The 18,147-nt window shown below is 38.8% G+C and overlaps 1 protein-coding gene across 1 annotated transcript in view; it reads right to left on the reverse strand.

The window, feature by feature from the left end:
* Nucleotides 1-6,226: 6,226 nt before the first annotated feature.
* The window catches only part of LOC139981695 (uncharacterized), an 84,411-nt gene continuing 72,490 nt past the window's right edge, over nucleotides 6,227-18,147 (reverse strand). Inside the window, exons 5-9 of the mRNA XM_071994301.1 lie at nucleotides 14,910-15,032; nucleotides 13,921-14,082; nucleotides 13,269-13,371; nucleotides 10,962-12,449; nucleotides 6,227-9,358 (exon numbers count right to left, since the gene is read on the reverse strand). Of these exons, the coding sequence (XP_071850402.1) occupies nucleotides 9,285-9,358; nucleotides 10,962-12,449; nucleotides 13,269-13,371; nucleotides 13,921-14,082; nucleotides 14,910-15,032 (1,950 nt within the window). The 3' untranslated portion in view covers nucleotides 6,227-9,284. The remainder of the gene's footprint in view (nucleotides 9,359-10,961; nucleotides 12,450-13,268; nucleotides 13,372-13,920; nucleotides 14,083-14,909; nucleotides 15,033-18,147) is intronic.

The raw sequence follows: 18,147 nt of genomic DNA on the forward strand, positions 1-18,147 counted from the left end.
CATTTGTAATAATGAGTATCGAAGGCCCTTTTCGAAGTGGTTACCACCCTCTTAATTTTTTGGCGGATCGCCCCATCCCCTCCCCGTTTAGTACGCCACTGGACAGGATATCAAATTTACTGCAAGGATTTTACGTCATAACTAGAACTGCATATAAGAAAACGATAACAAATCAGGGGTTCCACAACACCGTGAGAAATAGGGTGAGCATTAGCACATGAACCAATCATCATTTACAGTTGCTGACATACATCGAATATATGTTTGTATTAAATCGAATTAATGTCTGTATTAAAACAAGGCTCATGATTGGTCAATAATTTTATGTCTGTATTAAATCGAATAAATCGAATGTCCGCATAAATTCGAATATATGTCGACATTAAATCGATTTAATGTCTGTATTAATTCCCGACATATGTCCTTTGCGGCCTACCATAAACGCATGCCTGGGTTTTTGTTTTATACTGCTGTTATGGCAAAGCAGTTTCACGAAACGATCTCGCTAGATTCATGACTCATATACTTCTTATACACAGAAGTGTGAATGTAGTACACGCGCGCGCCTGCACACGTACGTTTTTCACATTGTGGTTTCTTACAGGGCGTTCGTAGGCATAAACTTTACGAAGAAGCCAACATGCACGTATACGCGCGGATATTATTTTGAAGTGCCTATTCGTTTCGAAACAAGAACTCGAGTACGATTGAGTTGTTAAATTTGATGAAGTGTCGGGAAACAAGTGTTTATAACGAGATGTAGGGATATAAAAAAGAATTGATGGAGAATCATACCAGAATTTCTACGTTGTACCTTATCTATTATGCATTAAAAATACAGTTCAATACGCCAAAGACATTTACAGTGCGGCTTTAGTTTCAGTAAGGAGTCAAGTATCTAGCGCCTCAGGCGCTGTAACATATCTTTCTAAGTCAAACGAATACCCGTGGGTTTACGCGCAATTTGGCGTCACGTCACCATTAAACGAAAACTCAGTGTCAAAAACGTACGTCTGCAGACACACGCTGGTAATGGCTTCACACTTTTGTGTGTAAGCAGTATGGGATACAGGAGGCGCTATTGAAAACTCTTTGCTAGAGACCCTATGGTACGAACTCCGTTCATTGGGTCAGAACTTTTTTGGCGCGCAGTTAGAGTTTGCGTTTGCGCGCAACATCCGACTATGTCGTCATTGTTGGATACATGTTGACAACGACAACAACTAGGTAAACAGTAAGTGATACTACTTTTACGTATTCAAACGTGTGCCAATATTCACTCACTAATCTTACATTTTGCGAAGCAACATGTGCTCTACTGTGCCAAAAGCTATTAAGCAATGTTTTGCGGTGCTTTTCATCTCTGGAACAAACGGAGAAAGAGAAATCTTGAGGAAAGACCCCGAATTAATGGAGTCTAAAATCGTCAAGGTTAGTCGTCTTTACTACCACACATTATGTATGGCAAATATACGCCTAAGTTAAAACACATTAAGTAACATACATACCATACACTTAGCAGAAAATCGTATCTTTGCTTTTCAGAATTCTCGTTTTTCGGATGTGACTCATTGCTTCAAGAAAGCAACGTCTAAACGGAATCATCCTTCAAGGAACCTTCTGAAAGATTTTAGCAAAGTCACTACGGCTCTAAAGGTAAATCTGGAACCACGTGGCTATGAGGAAGAACCATCTCATTCACTGCGATTCCAGCAAAGGAGTTACACTGGTGGGAACTATCGCCTGTTTCTAAAATACCGGATAGAACCTAAACTTGAGAAGATAAGGAGGCCATCTAACAGTCTGTATAATGCACGAACTGATAATGATGATGCCTTTAAGCAGGATAAGTTATCCGGAGGAAGAAACAAGGCATTAATTCCCTTGGAAGTACGAGATCCCCGAACCCATGAAATGGGGTATACTTTTGTGGATGCAAAACTACTTGCCAGGTGCAAAATGACCGTTGATGACTTAAAAATGTCACTGAACTATTTTGATAAGTCCCGCACAATATCTAAACAACGGAAGCGTCGGCGGAATAATGATGACGTCACGTCAAACAAACGATCACGATATTGTTGAGGATTTTTCAATTATGTGACCTTTTTTTGATGAATTCATCGTGTGAAAAAAAGTGTTATATATTTTTACTTTATTGGACATTGGCAAGATTCATTATTATTGTTTTAAATTTTTAGTCACCTTTTGTTTTTATTTCTAATTAATCATGTCATATAATGACAAAATATTTTTGGTAAGTAAAAAACACAAAATAAAATTAAGTATTGAGTAATTAAATTTAAATAATCCTGTTTTGTGTTTTTCTGGTGTCACTTTGTTGCAAATATTAAGATAATTAAAGCGAGTGGTCTCGCCAAAAAATTCTGGAGGATTATGATCGGCAGTTTGATGCCTCAACTCTACGGGCTTGCCTTCCCCTCCCAGCTACTCAATAGCCACTGGTAACTGATTTACAATTGTAAGGGATGCGGGGATTTAATTAACGCGTTCCGTCCCACGTCTTACTGGGAGGAGGGGTTGGAAACGTTATTTATAACTACCGAACCCTAGTTCTTTAACCCCTCGTTCCGTCCCTATATTAAAAGCCATTAAATTTAATCGGGAATTTTAGATATCTGGATTGTTTCTTATTCGAGATAACTAAATTACTATTTCAGATATCTAAAATTAAATTCGAGATATCTAAAATGCTATTTCAGGTATCTGAAATTGAATTCGAGATATCTAAAATGGAATTCGAGAATTCTATTTCAGATATCTCAATTCCTATGGTATTTCGAGTTACCTGAATTGATTTTGAGATATCTGCAACTATTTTTAGATATCTGAAATAAATTTGAGATATCTGAAATTTAATTTGAGATCTGTGGAAATTATTTCGAGATATCAAATTCCTGATTAAAAGTTAAAATGGCTTTCCATACGTCCTAACCCAAATTACCCAATGTACATGGCTTGATCAGTTTGTATAATGTGAATAAGAGACAACGTATAAACTGAAGTGTGTTATAATACGGTAACACACGTTAGACCTGTCAGAAGATGCTACTGTGGAAAAATTAGTAACAGACGAATACATTACTCAAAATCTGTTTTAACTATAATGACTGGTTAGGATGTTTGGCTAGTAAGTATACCTTGAAAAGATGGTTCAAATTATCAACTTTAATAGTTTTGCAGTAAAGTGTCAGCCACGTATTGGCGAAACCTTTAGATAGTTAATCCAGTCAATCATTAGTATTTTCTTTTTGTACGTCCTTTCTCAGTAGCAACTGGTCATAAATGTAACACATGTTAAGAAATGATAACACACATGTTCAGTTTTAACTGATTAACAAGTATTCACCTTTACCAGTTGTAACTGTTAAAGCCATCGGAATATTGTGCCCAGGTACATCAAAATGATTAACGTATTCTATATACTTGCTTATTACGTAGGATTTAGCCAGTCGGTCATGTCTATTTACCGTACTTTTATTTGATTTTTTCTTATTATTTTAATTAACTTAATTAATTAATATTTTCTTATTATTTTTAATTTTAATTTTAAAATTTTAGTGGATAAGCAGTTTGCTAGCAGTTTTTGTTTTATTGTTATTTTTATACGTTGACAGCGTTCCATTACATCTACTGTACCGAGATCAATGCGGATAGTTGAGGTTGTACGTTATTTAAAAACACAACACCATTCGTTTTACCTAAGGGATTTTACGACCAAAGCTATTTACTTCGAAATAGAAAGCAAAATAGCTTTTGGCAAAATAAGAAATGGAAATCACTGTTTCGTTCAGACAATCTTATATATCTTCCTTTCTATGGTGACGTAAAAAGTAATGAAAGTCATACAAGGTTCGGGATGTAATTCCCGTATAGCCTTAAAGACACGAGAAGTAAATAGCTGCACTTTATGGATATTATAAAAAAAAATATATATACCTGTAAGGTCTTTCAACGGGGCGGGGGTTCATGTTTCGAACCTGAACATTTCTGTACTTCCCCCCAATGCCCCCACCCTCTGGATTCGCCACTGGTCGGGAAATGTTCTTGCTTAAGAAAGAAACGATTGAGTTTGATATATTTCAGATATCATTATCCTTTCTTTGCCTTTATGTTATAAGCATAAAACAAATGGTGTGAAAATAGGTGAGGACCATACTGCAAGTGATTTCAACCATTTTAGAATTCCATTTCTGAAATGTGGAGATTACTTTAAGGGAGCAATCGGAAGAGTTGGGATTCACTAAAAGAGAATATGCTTACTTGGTCACTTCCCTCGTCTTCTAACTCTAAATCTACTCCGGTCATGATGGTATTTCCTGTAACAATATAGTCCAATCTAACCGAAGATAGCTAAAAACTGATTGTACATGACATCCTCCTACATAACGGCGGGGTGCATAATTGGGGAGGTGGGGTTTAGGAGGGGGGGTGGGGTGGCAGAGGTGGTCCCAAACTCCATCGTCAGTCGGTGGTAAAAATTAATGTTCGGTTGTGGATTATTTACTTTTAGTTGGGGAAAAAATTATACCACTCCTCCGGTCCCAAGACCAAAAATCCCACAGCGGTGGAATCCTTTGCACTTTTCTGATTATCGAGTAAAAGGACCGCAGTTGACTCGACTCCAAAAATATCGTAGCAATGGACACTTTTTCAAGATATGAAACATTACTACAAACAAATTGAAAATCTTTCAACTTGCATCTTTTACTTCAAGATTTGAAATGAAACTGACTCATTAGTCGAGAATTTCTTGCGACCTCCTCCCCGGCCCCCACCTTACATAAGAAATTCTACTGCGGATTATAAATAAATCAGTTAAAATCGGGAAATGTCAACTACTTCTATCAGTGGCGTAGGAAGGTACTTTTGAGTGGGGGGGCTGAAGACTGATGGCCGGCCTGGGGGAGGGGTTTAAGGGGAGGGGGTGTCCCCCTCCCCCTTTGGATTTTTTGCATTTCCAGGTGGCCTCAGATGCAATTTGGTGCAATATAGCACACTTCAACACCCACTCCATTTTGTAAACTTTGTATTTTCACCTGGCCTTAGATGCAATTTGGTGCTCCAAATGAGATTTTTTTCTCATTTGGAAATGAAAAAGGGGTTTTCTGACTTGCGGAGCGGGGGGGCGGAATGATACTTCCGCCCCTCCACATTTTTCACTGGGGGGCTGGCGCCCCCCCAGCCCCCCCGGTTCCTACGCCCTTGACTTCTATGAATAGAGCACGTCAAGACGCTATACGTAACGCAATCGACATGTTTGACTCTAAAGTTGTCGGAACAGTATAAAGTTGTTCGGTTTCGGAAATAACACAAAAGAGAGGGCGCAGTTAACTAACACAAAGCAGAGCCGTATATAGAGATCACGCCATCCCTTTCAGCTTGCAGGTGGCGAGGAGTCGTCCTTTATTAGCATGTTGGAACTACACCATATCGAGTCGTATAGAACGGTAACCTTTTCTGTTGTCTATAATGGGAGGGGGAAGAGGCGGAATGGGAAGGGTAGGGGTGGGGTGTAATGTTGGGTACCTCCTCGATTTTATTGTCAAAGGAATTGCTTTGAGTTGTGTTTTTATTTTCTTGAAGAAGAAACAAACAATCAAACATTGTACTAACTCTACTTCTAGAAATTCTAACTATAAAGTGAGCTTGTATGTTGTTCCATTGTGAGCTTGTAATTTATCATTTACCCCTATTGGGGTACTCAACATACGTCATACCCCCCTCCCCACCCTCTCAATACCCACTTACACAAATCCCATCTCCCTGGTTTAACAATGTTGTAAATTGTTTTATAATTGACCGACAATTTAACTTGTTAAATTGAACACTTCATCTTTAATATATACCAATCAAAACACTGACTATAAGACTGGGGCTTCATCTTTAATATTCCATATCGGTCAATTTTCCAAGCAGCAATGCTTCAACAACATTATATCATTGAAGCTGAGAGACTGGCACCATTTAAGCTTCACACTGCACCATTTTGGTGATAGGTGTCATCAACAGTCACATTTGCCAAATGATGCTCCCACACAGTTACTGCTAGAACATGTGGGAGGTGAAAAAGGACTTGATTAACAAAAATTAGGCTTATGCTCACAATTCTACCCATAACCCAAGACAGATCATATCTTCCGTCCCGATCCCACCCTTACCGTAGACCAGCGAACACAAAAAAAAGTCGAAAGTACAGGATGCAGATGATAGAAAATAACTTGCTTGTATTATTTGGATAAAAGTTAATGGACATTGAAACATGTTCAAAAATAATAACAAACTGGTATAACATGATGCCCAGTTTTGGCTATGGCATAAATAAATTAATTAATGGAGAACTTTAATCCCCTGTTTCAGGAGAGGAACTCTATAGTAACACACCCCTCCAAAAAACAAAGAACTTTTATGATCACCAAAATATTACTGTTTGACGAATATATACGTATTGGGAATAGATAAAAAATGATATGTCCAAAATAACTTTAAGAACATTATAAAATGTGTGTTGATCTTCCTTGGAAGAGTGTCCTCTGAGTGAACCAACATCAAAACTATAGAGCACCCTCTATGCACACAGCCATATTTTTTTTTTTTCCTTTTTCAAAACAATAATTTCCTGTGAAATATTTCTTCAATCGAAATGTAAACGATCTGTATGTGAATTCACAGAAGTTAGTGGTATATAATACCGGTATTCCTTTCACTGTGTGGATTCTCTATTAGGTCTAATAAATGTTATAATATTCACTATGCTGCGTTCATACACCCTAACATGCTATATCTATAGAGCATGCCTGACCTAAGCTGTGACTACATTTCATAACGGTATGATAATGTCCCAATTGAATAATTCAACTAAAGACCATTCTTATGGGGAAATACACTTGTAAAAATGTCTGTTTTTGTACAAAATTTTCCCAACACCTTTAAATTAATAAATACTTTTGAATACCTATTGTGAATCAACATTCATACATTATCTACAAAATTCCTTTACAATGGTTTGACTTCATTCACAATTTTTTTCAATACATGATCAAATTTTGTTATAAAGTAATAAAAAGAATACTAATATTAATGATGACGATAATAATTATAATAATATTAATAATGATAATAAACAGGATAAAAATGACTGTTTTTGGCAGCAATTGAAGTACATCATACAAACTTGTATAAAAAATTGATTTGTATTAAATAAGATCATTTCAGATAATATCCCATGATGCAGTTCATGATTTAATTTGCTTTTAATCTAGAGAAATCATAATTCATAAACAATGTAATCCCCTTAACAACCAGAGGTACTCTGTGATTCTAGTATCAGTTTTGAGTCCCAAGACTGTTTCTTTTTTCCACAAAGTAATAGATTCAGGATAATCACTCCCATTTCCTTTCACCACACATATCTACATGCACTCACATAAAAAAGGGGTAGGTTTCTAAATTTGTATCTGATGACATAACTCTGCAAACATTAATTCCCTTGAATAACATATTTTATACAGGGGTATAAAAAGATCTTAACATCACAAAGTCAGGCTAAAGGTCAAAGGAGGTGAGGGTGGTGTTGTACACTACCCCCTTTTCAACACCACATATCAATATTAGTTGTTATAACCACAACTTTGCCAGTAGGCCTAATTGTAGACCTAATGTTATAGCCTGAACATGAATGTCAGAATGTATCACTTCACGTCTATTCTTTTCTGGCGGGCGAGCCCCAGACCCCTGCACATTTGTGTGTCAGCCTCAACCACTACACACCCACCCTCCTTCTTTAAACTCATGGATATGCCCCTGAGAGTCTTTGATCCTGGCCTGAGCCATTTGTCTTCATGAGTTTCACTTGAATGGAGTTCAAATGTGAGATTCACTAAAAAGAAGATGTGGAACTGTCAAAGATTATTAACATAATCATCTTTTCAGTTGCATGTGATCCTACAATGAGAGTTAAAGGTAGATGGTTGTATTTTGTCACAGAGATTCTTGACATAAAAAAGCGGGGGCTTATTTATATCTTAACGGTTAACACCACTAAAGGAAATTACGATCAACATTAAACACCAAGAAAAATTACGGAAGATTACCAAACACGAGCACTTTCTGGAAGAAAGTGGCCGAGACTAAATATTGTCTTTTATAGTAGTTGCAGTTTGCTCATTTGAGTTTTCAGTTCTGACCAAGTCAAAAACATGCTGATACACTGGAAGTCACCCAAGACTGGGCAACCCCCGTTTCCTACTATCAAGACTAACCGTAACCGCAGGTCAAGTGAAGTCTCAAAAGACCCCTGGAAAGGAAAGTATAGATCATGGATAGTATACACATGACCTTAGAAGTGAGGCATGTCACTCCTTTATTTATCTTCTAAGGGAAATTAAAACACTACATCAAGAGTAACTGTGTCATCATGACGTGGGGGGGGGGGGTAACATGGGGAGGGGGGGGTGATACAAGTCCCTTGGAAAGGGAATAGATACAACACATGATCTTGGTTAAAGCTACAGTATATCTGGAAAGAACAGATTCCCACACCCTACCATGAAATATTTTCTGATAATAAGATACCCCTCCTGACAAAGCCACCCGACCACTCCTTCCTACCTGACAAGTTTATTTGCTGGTGACTCCAAATAATTAAAATCTTGTGTCCCCAAAACTGATGTTTATGCTTGATTTCATTTTGCAAAGTTTTCCAAGCTTTGATTTGTTCATTTGTTCTTCTGTTCATATCGCTTCATTTGTTCAATTCCTTCATAGTTTGCATTTGAAAACCTTCCAAGCCGATGCCTCATTCTGTCATCGTTCATAATGCTATTGTTTTGCAGAAAACAAGCACCATTGCTTTACAGTTTGGGTTACTTGCAATGCCTTTGTTACTAATCCTTGGAAAATGACACTAACGGACTGTATCAAATACAACACAAGATAATACATCTGGAAACGACTGGTGGTAAAATATGACCGCACGACAAAAATTTCAACGTTACAAAGTTATAGTTATTGAAACTGACAAGGCAACTCATGTTCTACTTGTGTTGGTTAGTAAATAGCCTAACCTGGTCAAAGATATAGTTCTATTTGAGTACACTTTTTCTTAATTTCTTTTGAACTATCAAAGTTATTAGGGTTAAAATAATATTTTGTTTTTTTACATATGTGAATGAGTTAGAATGGTCGTTAGCGAGCCAGTATCTGGTTCAAAACTAACAAAAAAGAGCACACACACTGAGTATATAGCAAATCTGCTAGAACGGTCATACAATCTCCTCCCGAACTTTCCTCCTACTCGACGACGATGATGGTACTGGCAATGTTGTCGTAACCACACCTGTTAAAAGACAATATTTGAAAAGAGAAGACCAAAAAAGTTAACATTTTGATAATGAAGCTACTGCAATGGAAAAAATAAAATGACACTTTTTGAATCTAGTTTAACTTATGCAGACATTACGAAGAAAATTATAGCTTAAACAGTTTCCCTGCCTTGTACTCTGTGAGACGTTATATGATTAATTGTTGGTCAAGTTTATAACTTTCTCAGGGTTTCAATTTTTACTTTCTTCAACCCTGATGAAGTCCCCCACCCTCCCCAACACACACACACACACACCCACCTCCCTCAGAATGTTAACTTTTGGGATACGGAACATCCACATGTGAGTTTCAAGATATACTGGTAGTCCCTTTCTTCAAGAAAGTGTTACGTTTACACACTGAGACCTTCCTCATGGGGCATTCAAATATTCTAAGATTGAAATATATGAAGAAAGAACAAGCCATCCTTGAGAATGCAACAAATTGACCTAAAATGAACTTTGACTTAAAGAAAAGGGGGAGGGGGGGGGACCTAGAACTTGATATGTGATATCAGCTGTATGTGAAGAGATCTATCTAATGCTGCCCCCCCCCCCTTTGACATCACCCTGTTTACAATCTTTACATCCAGTAGGTTACACACACGGTTCTGCATGCTTGAGTGCAGGTTCCCTGCCTTTGGCAAGCCAATCACAAAAGGAGGGAACAAACTTGCACAAAGAATCCTTATTACCAATGTTTGTTAGATATATCAATTCATTCGCTTATTGTTTTTCCACAAAAGCTTACATGTACAACTCTTTTGCTGACATGGAACGGAAAATTAGTCTGTGGGTTCATTTCTATAGGTAACAGACGGTGAGGGTGTCCCTTTCTTTGAATATGTACAAAAATCCATTGTATGTCTAGTTCATTCAAATAAGACAAATACTGCATTTTCTGTTTGCTGTAAGACCTTGCCCTCCACACAATACTTTTAAAAATATCAACCTACTCTGGTGATTTCAAGCACAGCAAGGTAAGTATGTTAATTACTTCTGCCCTTCATATCTATTTGGTCTTTTCAAAATCAAATCTTTTGCCTGCCTTAAAAGGCCATCATCACAGACTAACAACTAAATATGATACACAGTCAAAAAAATAATGGCAGTCTTTCATATTCAGCAGCCATCAACAAGTGCTTAACCACACATACAGTGCTCTTTTTCAAATAGCCTTAACAACTTTTCTCAAAATTTAAAAACACTGGACGATGTCTGGCAAATAACTACAAGGGGGTCACAACCTTTAGATGTAACCAATGGAACAAATTTAGCAATTTTAACCCCCAGACCCCCTCCCATATATGGGAGTTGCCTTCGATAACCCCATGGCAGCACCCAATCCCTTATAAAAAATACTTCATTCGCATCTGGCCCTCCCGTAAAGATTTATGTCTCTACCTAAATCAGTCGGGATTGATGTTTTGTTTATTTTAGTTATATTATTATTCATTAGCACAATGTTCTGTTCAGAGCTTCTTGTATAGACCTCAAATTTATGCCTCAGATTGAACCATTTGATGTGTAACAACACTGGAGGTATTAAGTGAGGAATATTAAGGCTAAACTACTCACCATCAACTGGGTCCACTGAGACAATTGACTGGATAGGAAGACTAAGGTGGGCTCTAGATTTTCTGGCTCGATGCCCGTGCCGCTCTCCTTTCGTTTTCGATTGCACTTTGTCGTCTGACCGTAATTTACCAGTCCTCTCATCTCTCAACCTCTTGCTGCTCTCGCCGCGTTGCTCCCCCTCCGCCCTCTCCCCTGACTTGTGCTCTCTCCCTCGTGAACTTTGACCCTTGGCTTCCCAGACGCTACTCCCACTGCAGCAGTGACAGGGGACGACGTGCTTGCCCTGAGTTCCCTTGCAAGGTCTCGACTTGATCTCTTTGACTCTCGTGTCTTTCGATTTACCGCCGGGGACCTTCACGTTCTCGTGGTGACGCCTCTTGGATGTGTTCAGTGTGTGGTTGTTTCCGGACGTCCGGGGAAACGAGTGACTCTTTTGTTTCGCACTGTGCATGAATGCTTGAATAAATGTACCGTTACCAGTGGGCCTGTACGGATGTGGACTGGCCTTACACGACGCGTGCGCTTTGGTCGAAAAGTTACTGCCGCTGCTCGCGTTAGCCTCGCTTCCCGACCGCTTGACGTCTTCGCTGTCCGAAGAGAACCGGACGGGTCGGCTCTTATCAGCCTCTAGACGATGGACGCAGCTTGGCGTCAGGGTGACGGGCTCTGAATTGGCCCACTCCTGATCCACCGCCCCTGGTTTGGCGTACAACTGAGGATCAACTGCGATAGGGTCGCTCCTACAAGTCGTAGAGCTACCGAATACGCTACGATTGCTGTCAAAGTTTTCGGGGCTACTGGAACTATCCGAGCACTCGTAATCCGCATGGAATGCCGATAGGCTCAGACTGGAGTCCGAACTGGAGTCTCGTATAACACTTGAGTTTTGGTCCGCAGCTTGGAATGGCTGCACATGGACCTGTACTGGAGCACAATGAATGTGAGCCTGTCTTGAGGTAGGACTTAGCACCCTTCCACCGTTTGCGTATGCCACCCCGGCTATCGGAACATACTGATTGGCCAAGTTAGAGACGTAATGGCTCTCAAACGACGTCAGCTCGGGTCCCAACATGCGATTCCGTCGACTTGCTTTCGACGAATTTTTCGGAACCCTCCTTTGGCAACGGGAACACACAAAGTCACATGATTGAGGCTGCCACTGGGAATAATTGGGCATCCAGCACTCGCCGGCGTTACGCACCGAGATAGGTATGGAACACTGGCCCAGGTCTCGTACATAGGCACCACCGTAGGTGACCGGGCGTCTGTCCCGCCGGGGCAGCGGCTGAACCCACCCGTTGTTGGTCAGGGAATGTCTGTGATGTGGCAACTCCTCATAGTTTGAATGCGTTGGCTGATGATGGTTGTAATTTGGTTCTTGAGAGATCTCTTCGATTGAGGTACTGGGTAGATTGACCCGCAGCTCTGTGTACTGCTCAGCGGGACTTCCATGCATAGACGGGGAACTCGCTTTACCATCCTCTGGTTCTGAATCAAAGAACAACAATATATGTATATTAAAAGTTACATTTTATATACATATACACAAAGCTATATCTGAAACTCCAACAGAGTAGTACTAAAATACCTATATTCAGAAGTCCTTGTCCTTCATCAGGTGAAACAAAGAAAAACAACAAATGTGTGATATATTTACATTCAGTTTTTGAGAAAATTAGTACACAGAATTTTTTTTTCATTTCATTTCACCTGATGTAGGATCGGTCTTGTATTATCATTTGATCGCTCGGTATATTTTTAGGGAACTTGATTTCAATTTCTTTTGAGAATGAACACGGATGAAAGGTAGAACATAATGTGGCATAAGCCTGTCCAATTTTTAGAAGAACCACTCGCATGAAAATCCTTGCTCTGGAAGATATTGGACCCCATGGTAACATCACTGAAAGATAATTGAGTGTTCTGCCTTAGCCGACAATACGGAACTCTAGAACTAATTTCTGAAAGTTGTGACAGCGGGTAAACTTTTGAGTGTCGCTCTTGAAAAGTAAGGCGGCCTACAGCTGATACCTCTAAGGGTGACTTCTGAATTCAATTACAGAAGGAGACTCGAGTAAGTGACACTTCTGGATATATGCAGGTTAACAGATATTAAACTATTTAAGTGACAAAGACTGGAAGCAGTCACAGAAAGTCACATGTGAGTTGTGACTCCCTCTAAAAAGAAAGTAGGCCTATAGAAGAAGAGATTCCTGAAATAGTCTCCATAAAGTGACTTCTGAAAATCATTTTTGTCCCTTGCATATAACTCAAGATTCTGATGAAAATTAAGCAAAATGTACATACCAAGAATATCAAACATGCATAGAGGACATGTCTTGTTGCTAACCAGCCAAGGATCCACACAATGTCTGTGGAATTCATGATCGCACGGCACAATCCGTAATTCCTGAAAATCAAAGAAGAAATCATGATCATAAGTACTCATTCTATAAACAAGTTTTATAAATCCCAAATTAGGCCAGTGACAAGTCTACTTCTAGTCACTTATCGAGGAGGGCACCCAGGAGAAGGCGCTGCTCAAACACCCAGAGTCGGGTGCTAGAGGGGATGCTGGTGCAAGAGACTCAGGGGTAAAGACAACTTTCCACCTAGACAAATCCTGCCATCAAAAGAGCAGAGAAAATTGAGGCATTGGCTGAGCTATGGAGACCTAAGTTAGTGATGATATCTCCTTTTTACCATTTTCTTGCTTGAGGTGCCAGATCAGAAACCACAATACCCTAGTACACTGTTGTATAACCCACTTCAGTTGCAATTCTACATCCTTTCTTGTCAACAATTGTCTGTGTCAAGTGGTGTGATAATGCATGCCAGATCGCATAAAACCTGTATCCTGGTCTGGCTCTTGCTATCACCCTTTCGCAGTACCTTCCAGCCATCCCCCACCCCCCCACCATGGCCCCACCCCCCTTAGGACTATCATATAGTATTATACCTCTCCTTCTCTGAATTCATCCAGACAGATGGCACAGACGCTGCCATCGGACGCTACGCTGGGAGTGATGACAATCTCCTCTCGTTGCCTCCTGTCTCCTCTCTTGTACTTCCTCGTCCTCATCTTGGCCAGAGCGTGCATGGTCTGCCTCGTCTGTGAATCCTGACAATCGTAAGAGAGATCAATTTACTAGAGGGTTGCATTTCTCATTTGAAATTTCCTAAAAAAAGAAATCTACTTTTCAATTGACAAGGTGGGAGACGGATCCAAATCTTAGACCGCACTCGACCACCTTTGCGATTGGATTAGAGTGACTCACAGATCTGATCCCCTACGCCTGTCAAAGCCACTCTAAAAGCTGCCAATAATATCAATCACTCACTCCCACATACGTGAACATGTTGCCCCACTTTCTTTGATAAATTTATCTTGGGGTGCAAACTTTCTATTTGACAATAACAGGTTAATAATTGTAGTTAAAAAGTAGGGATGACATATCAGAGCGAGTTAATATATAATCTTATTAAACATTAAACAAATTTCGGATGTCATCTGTGTTTAGACTGAGATAAATGAGATATACAAAAACACAATTATAAACCAAAATAACAAAAAAAGAAAAGAAACAAAAGTGAACATTATTTATTGAATCTGGCAATTACATTTGAAGAGAACATTCTGTGGTCGCAAGAGGTTTGGTAGAGGTTTGTGACTTAAAGGAGCTACCTGGTTTAGCAGCAACGTTACAGATGTTCAAATAGACAGTAATTTTGTGCTATCTTATGAATCTTTTCATTAAAAGGTTAGCCAAAAGATGAAAGTCTACATTTTGATGATCTGAATGCAGAAAAAGAAACTGATAAACTGAAGACCAAACAAGTAACAGATGGGATATTTTCAAAAAATTTCAATCATCAATATTTATCCTTTTTTTGTGTCCTGGGTGGATCATAACTTCTAAGCTGTTTGTACTACGTAGGACTATTTACCTGTTTCCTTCTCTGCCTCCACCGAAGTTTGACGACCAAGAGGAGGCAAATGATCGCGATAAGGATGAAGAAAGAGATAAAGATACCCATATCCAAAAATTCACTTCGCTCCGTTGGTGGTTCCTAGAGAGAAATGAAAAGAAAGCACAGTATAATATCAACGACCGAAAACTACTATTTAAGCAAATATAGCTGTATTTTGCATCGGTTTTTTAACTTTTACCCCCCCAAAATATCATACAATTGATGTGGTTTACACCCACAGACCCACCCACATTGGCTGCAGTTAATTGCATCAAGTTATTGATTCGATCATTACCAACTGCAGTACCTTTGCAAATATATGCCACAACTGAAAGTTGGTGTTTTATTACATTTAAATTACAAACTATTCTTGTTGTTTATGTAACTCACAAATTTTTAAAAATATTTTCCAACCATTTTGCAGTTGCTTGTGCATGGTTTCATCACTCCCTAGTGAGAGTTTGATGGAATAAAGCAACAGACTGTGTTTTCATATGCTGTACATTTATCTTTTTGTGGAGTACAGTAAACAGTACCACCTGACTGAACACAAATTTTGATCACATATATATGCAATCACAGCAACATGTAGTGAATGAATCCAGTTTGTAGAAACACAGCAAGACATTCTTTCTTTTAGTGATATGACTTATCAAATTATATCATGTATTTACCAAATCAAACTCATTTTATAAAACATACTCTCCACTCATCAATTTTTTGTTTGTTCTACATTTTCTAATATCCACCCCCCTTCAATTTTTGTTTTGGCCCCTTATGACTTTTCTTATTTTGCCAAATGTCTAGTCTATTTGTGTCCTTTTTCGAACAGTGAGGAGTAATACTACCTATTGAGATTTTGTCTAGAGACAACACATACTGTAAGCCTGTGGGCTCTAAAAGTAGGTCAGTGGGTGCACAGTGCTAAAATGTTACCAAATGTTGTTGGCTAGGTAGATTGGAGTGCATATGTAGAATAGAGAGACAGGTAAGGGGAAGAGTGAAGTAAATTCTCTGCATTTGTTGGGTCTACAGTGTGGTAGGATAGTTTGGCCTGCTTCTTCGGTCATCCACAGTTTCCTTTATAACCTTGTGTTGCTACTCCTCTAAGTGTTCACACTGATCAAACATGTCAGTGTGTATTTAAAGGAATTGTCTGGTGGAAGATTTTGATACATTGTCTTTGTAGTTATTATTTTTCTCTTTCTAACCATGTAAAAATTGTCCCCATTCGACATTTTCTTCTTGTAGAAATCTGGTTTTCAAATTCACCAGTTTCTCACCAAAAGTACCGTTTGTTCGAACGCTTCAATATGGTGATTGACGTAGTGCTTGCAGATAGGCAAAACAGGCGACTTGAAGTTAGCACTCCCAATTCCGCAGCAAATAAACTCACGTGTAAGCACATTGGATTGCCTCATATATAACGTACATACTCGCGAACGTATATACTACGGTGCTCAGTTGGTGTACTTGTAAAGCGTTACACATAGTACACTCACACTCAAACCACAGTTCATTAACTGTTCTTCGAAATCGCTGAAATAAAATTCACGGATCAAATTAACAGTAAAAGGAAACTTGTAAAGTATTCGTTAAACCGAAAGATGTAACTTGGCGGAATCGATGTCATCGCAGAACTGTCCGATTGTAAACGTTAGAGTATCCTATACACGCGAACATCCTTCGCGCTGGAGCTGGATACCGCGATGTATAAACAACGAAGAGCCTGCTGTTAAAACTTATCTTGTGTTACACAAAGACCACGAAACCACCGATCTACTACATATATGGTGGCTTAAGGAGTTTTTTAAATCATGTCTAATTTATAAGAAATTTCACCGGAAATTATTATAGAAATTAATCGAATCGTTGTCAGAGCAGAATGTAGCACTGAGAAGCTTAGGCTTCGCAGAACTGTCCGATTGTCAACGTTTGAGTATAGCCTACATGCGAACATTTTTCGCGTTGGAGCTGGATAGCGCGATGTATAGCCCGAACAACTCAGAGTCTGCTGTTAAAATTTACCTTGTGTTACACAAAGACCACGGAACCAACGATCAAGTACATGGCGGCTTAAGGAGTTTTTGAAAACATATCTAATTTTTAAGAAATTTCACCGGAAATTAAGGAAGAAATTTATCTGTATACAAACGCTGTTTTTGTTGTGATTACCGTATAGGTACTGTGCGGAGGGTGGGTTATGACGCAATCTGCTATGGCAGAGCTGACGTCACGTATTGTACTGTTCAAATCATATTTGAAATGTCTATCGATAACGATTAAAAAATCGTTTCTCTGTCAAACGCAACATTAGCGTTCTCATACTTTGACAACATGTTTGGAAAATTATTTACTACTTTTTAAGGTAACTTCTTTGGACCACCAGACAATCCTTTTAAGCTGCTTCCATCAGGTGAACTCTCATATTTGAACAGAACTACAGTATCTTCAGTCGCAAAAGAAATTAAAAATCAGGATCCCTAAAAATATGCCGCGAGATCAAATACTAATACATGATCCTACATCAGGTGATATGAAATGAAAAAAAAAATTCTGTATACTAATTTTCACACATTTGTTCTTTTTTTGTTGTTATTTCACCTGATGAAGGCCAAGGACTTCGTGAATATTATAGGTATTTTAGTATTACTCCGTTGGAGTTTTAGATACAGCTTTGTGTATATGTATGTATAAAACATGTAAATATTATACCACCCCCAGTTTTTACTACTGCAACTTATACTTTAAGTCCAAGAAAGTCTGCTTAATCAACATTTTTGTGTGTATATTACTAAAAGCCATTCATACATACAAAAGAGAAACATCGTCATCGCAGGAAGACCATGCAAGTGGTATATATTCCCCTTTTCCGGGTTCTTTGTAATGAGAAGATGAGCCACAAACATTTTCAGGAAATGGTTGAAGTTATCTCTCAGTGTGACTCTATTATGATGGCTAAGAACGTTCTAAACTGCAATAAACTGCAATAAACGATCTAAAAGACTGTAGTAGGCTTTTATCTGACAACAGAAGTCATCATAATAGCTCTTCTACTCTCTCCTTTATGCGATGAAACTCCGGTAAGGGTCCAAGTCCTTACCGCAGCCCCCCTTATTAACTATAATTGGACCACCTTTAAAAAGTAGGGGGGTCATTATGTTGAGCCTATTAGAGCAATTAGATTTCAATGGCACGTCCTCCACAAACATTT

This window comes from Apostichopus japonicus, chromosome 15, assembly GCF_037975245.1.
Source record: "Apostichopus japonicus isolate 1M-3 chromosome 15, ASM3797524v1, whole genome shotgun sequence".
Taxonomy (NCBI): Eukaryota; Metazoa; Echinodermata; class Holothuroidea; order Aspidochirotida; family Stichopodidae; genus Apostichopus; species Apostichopus japonicus.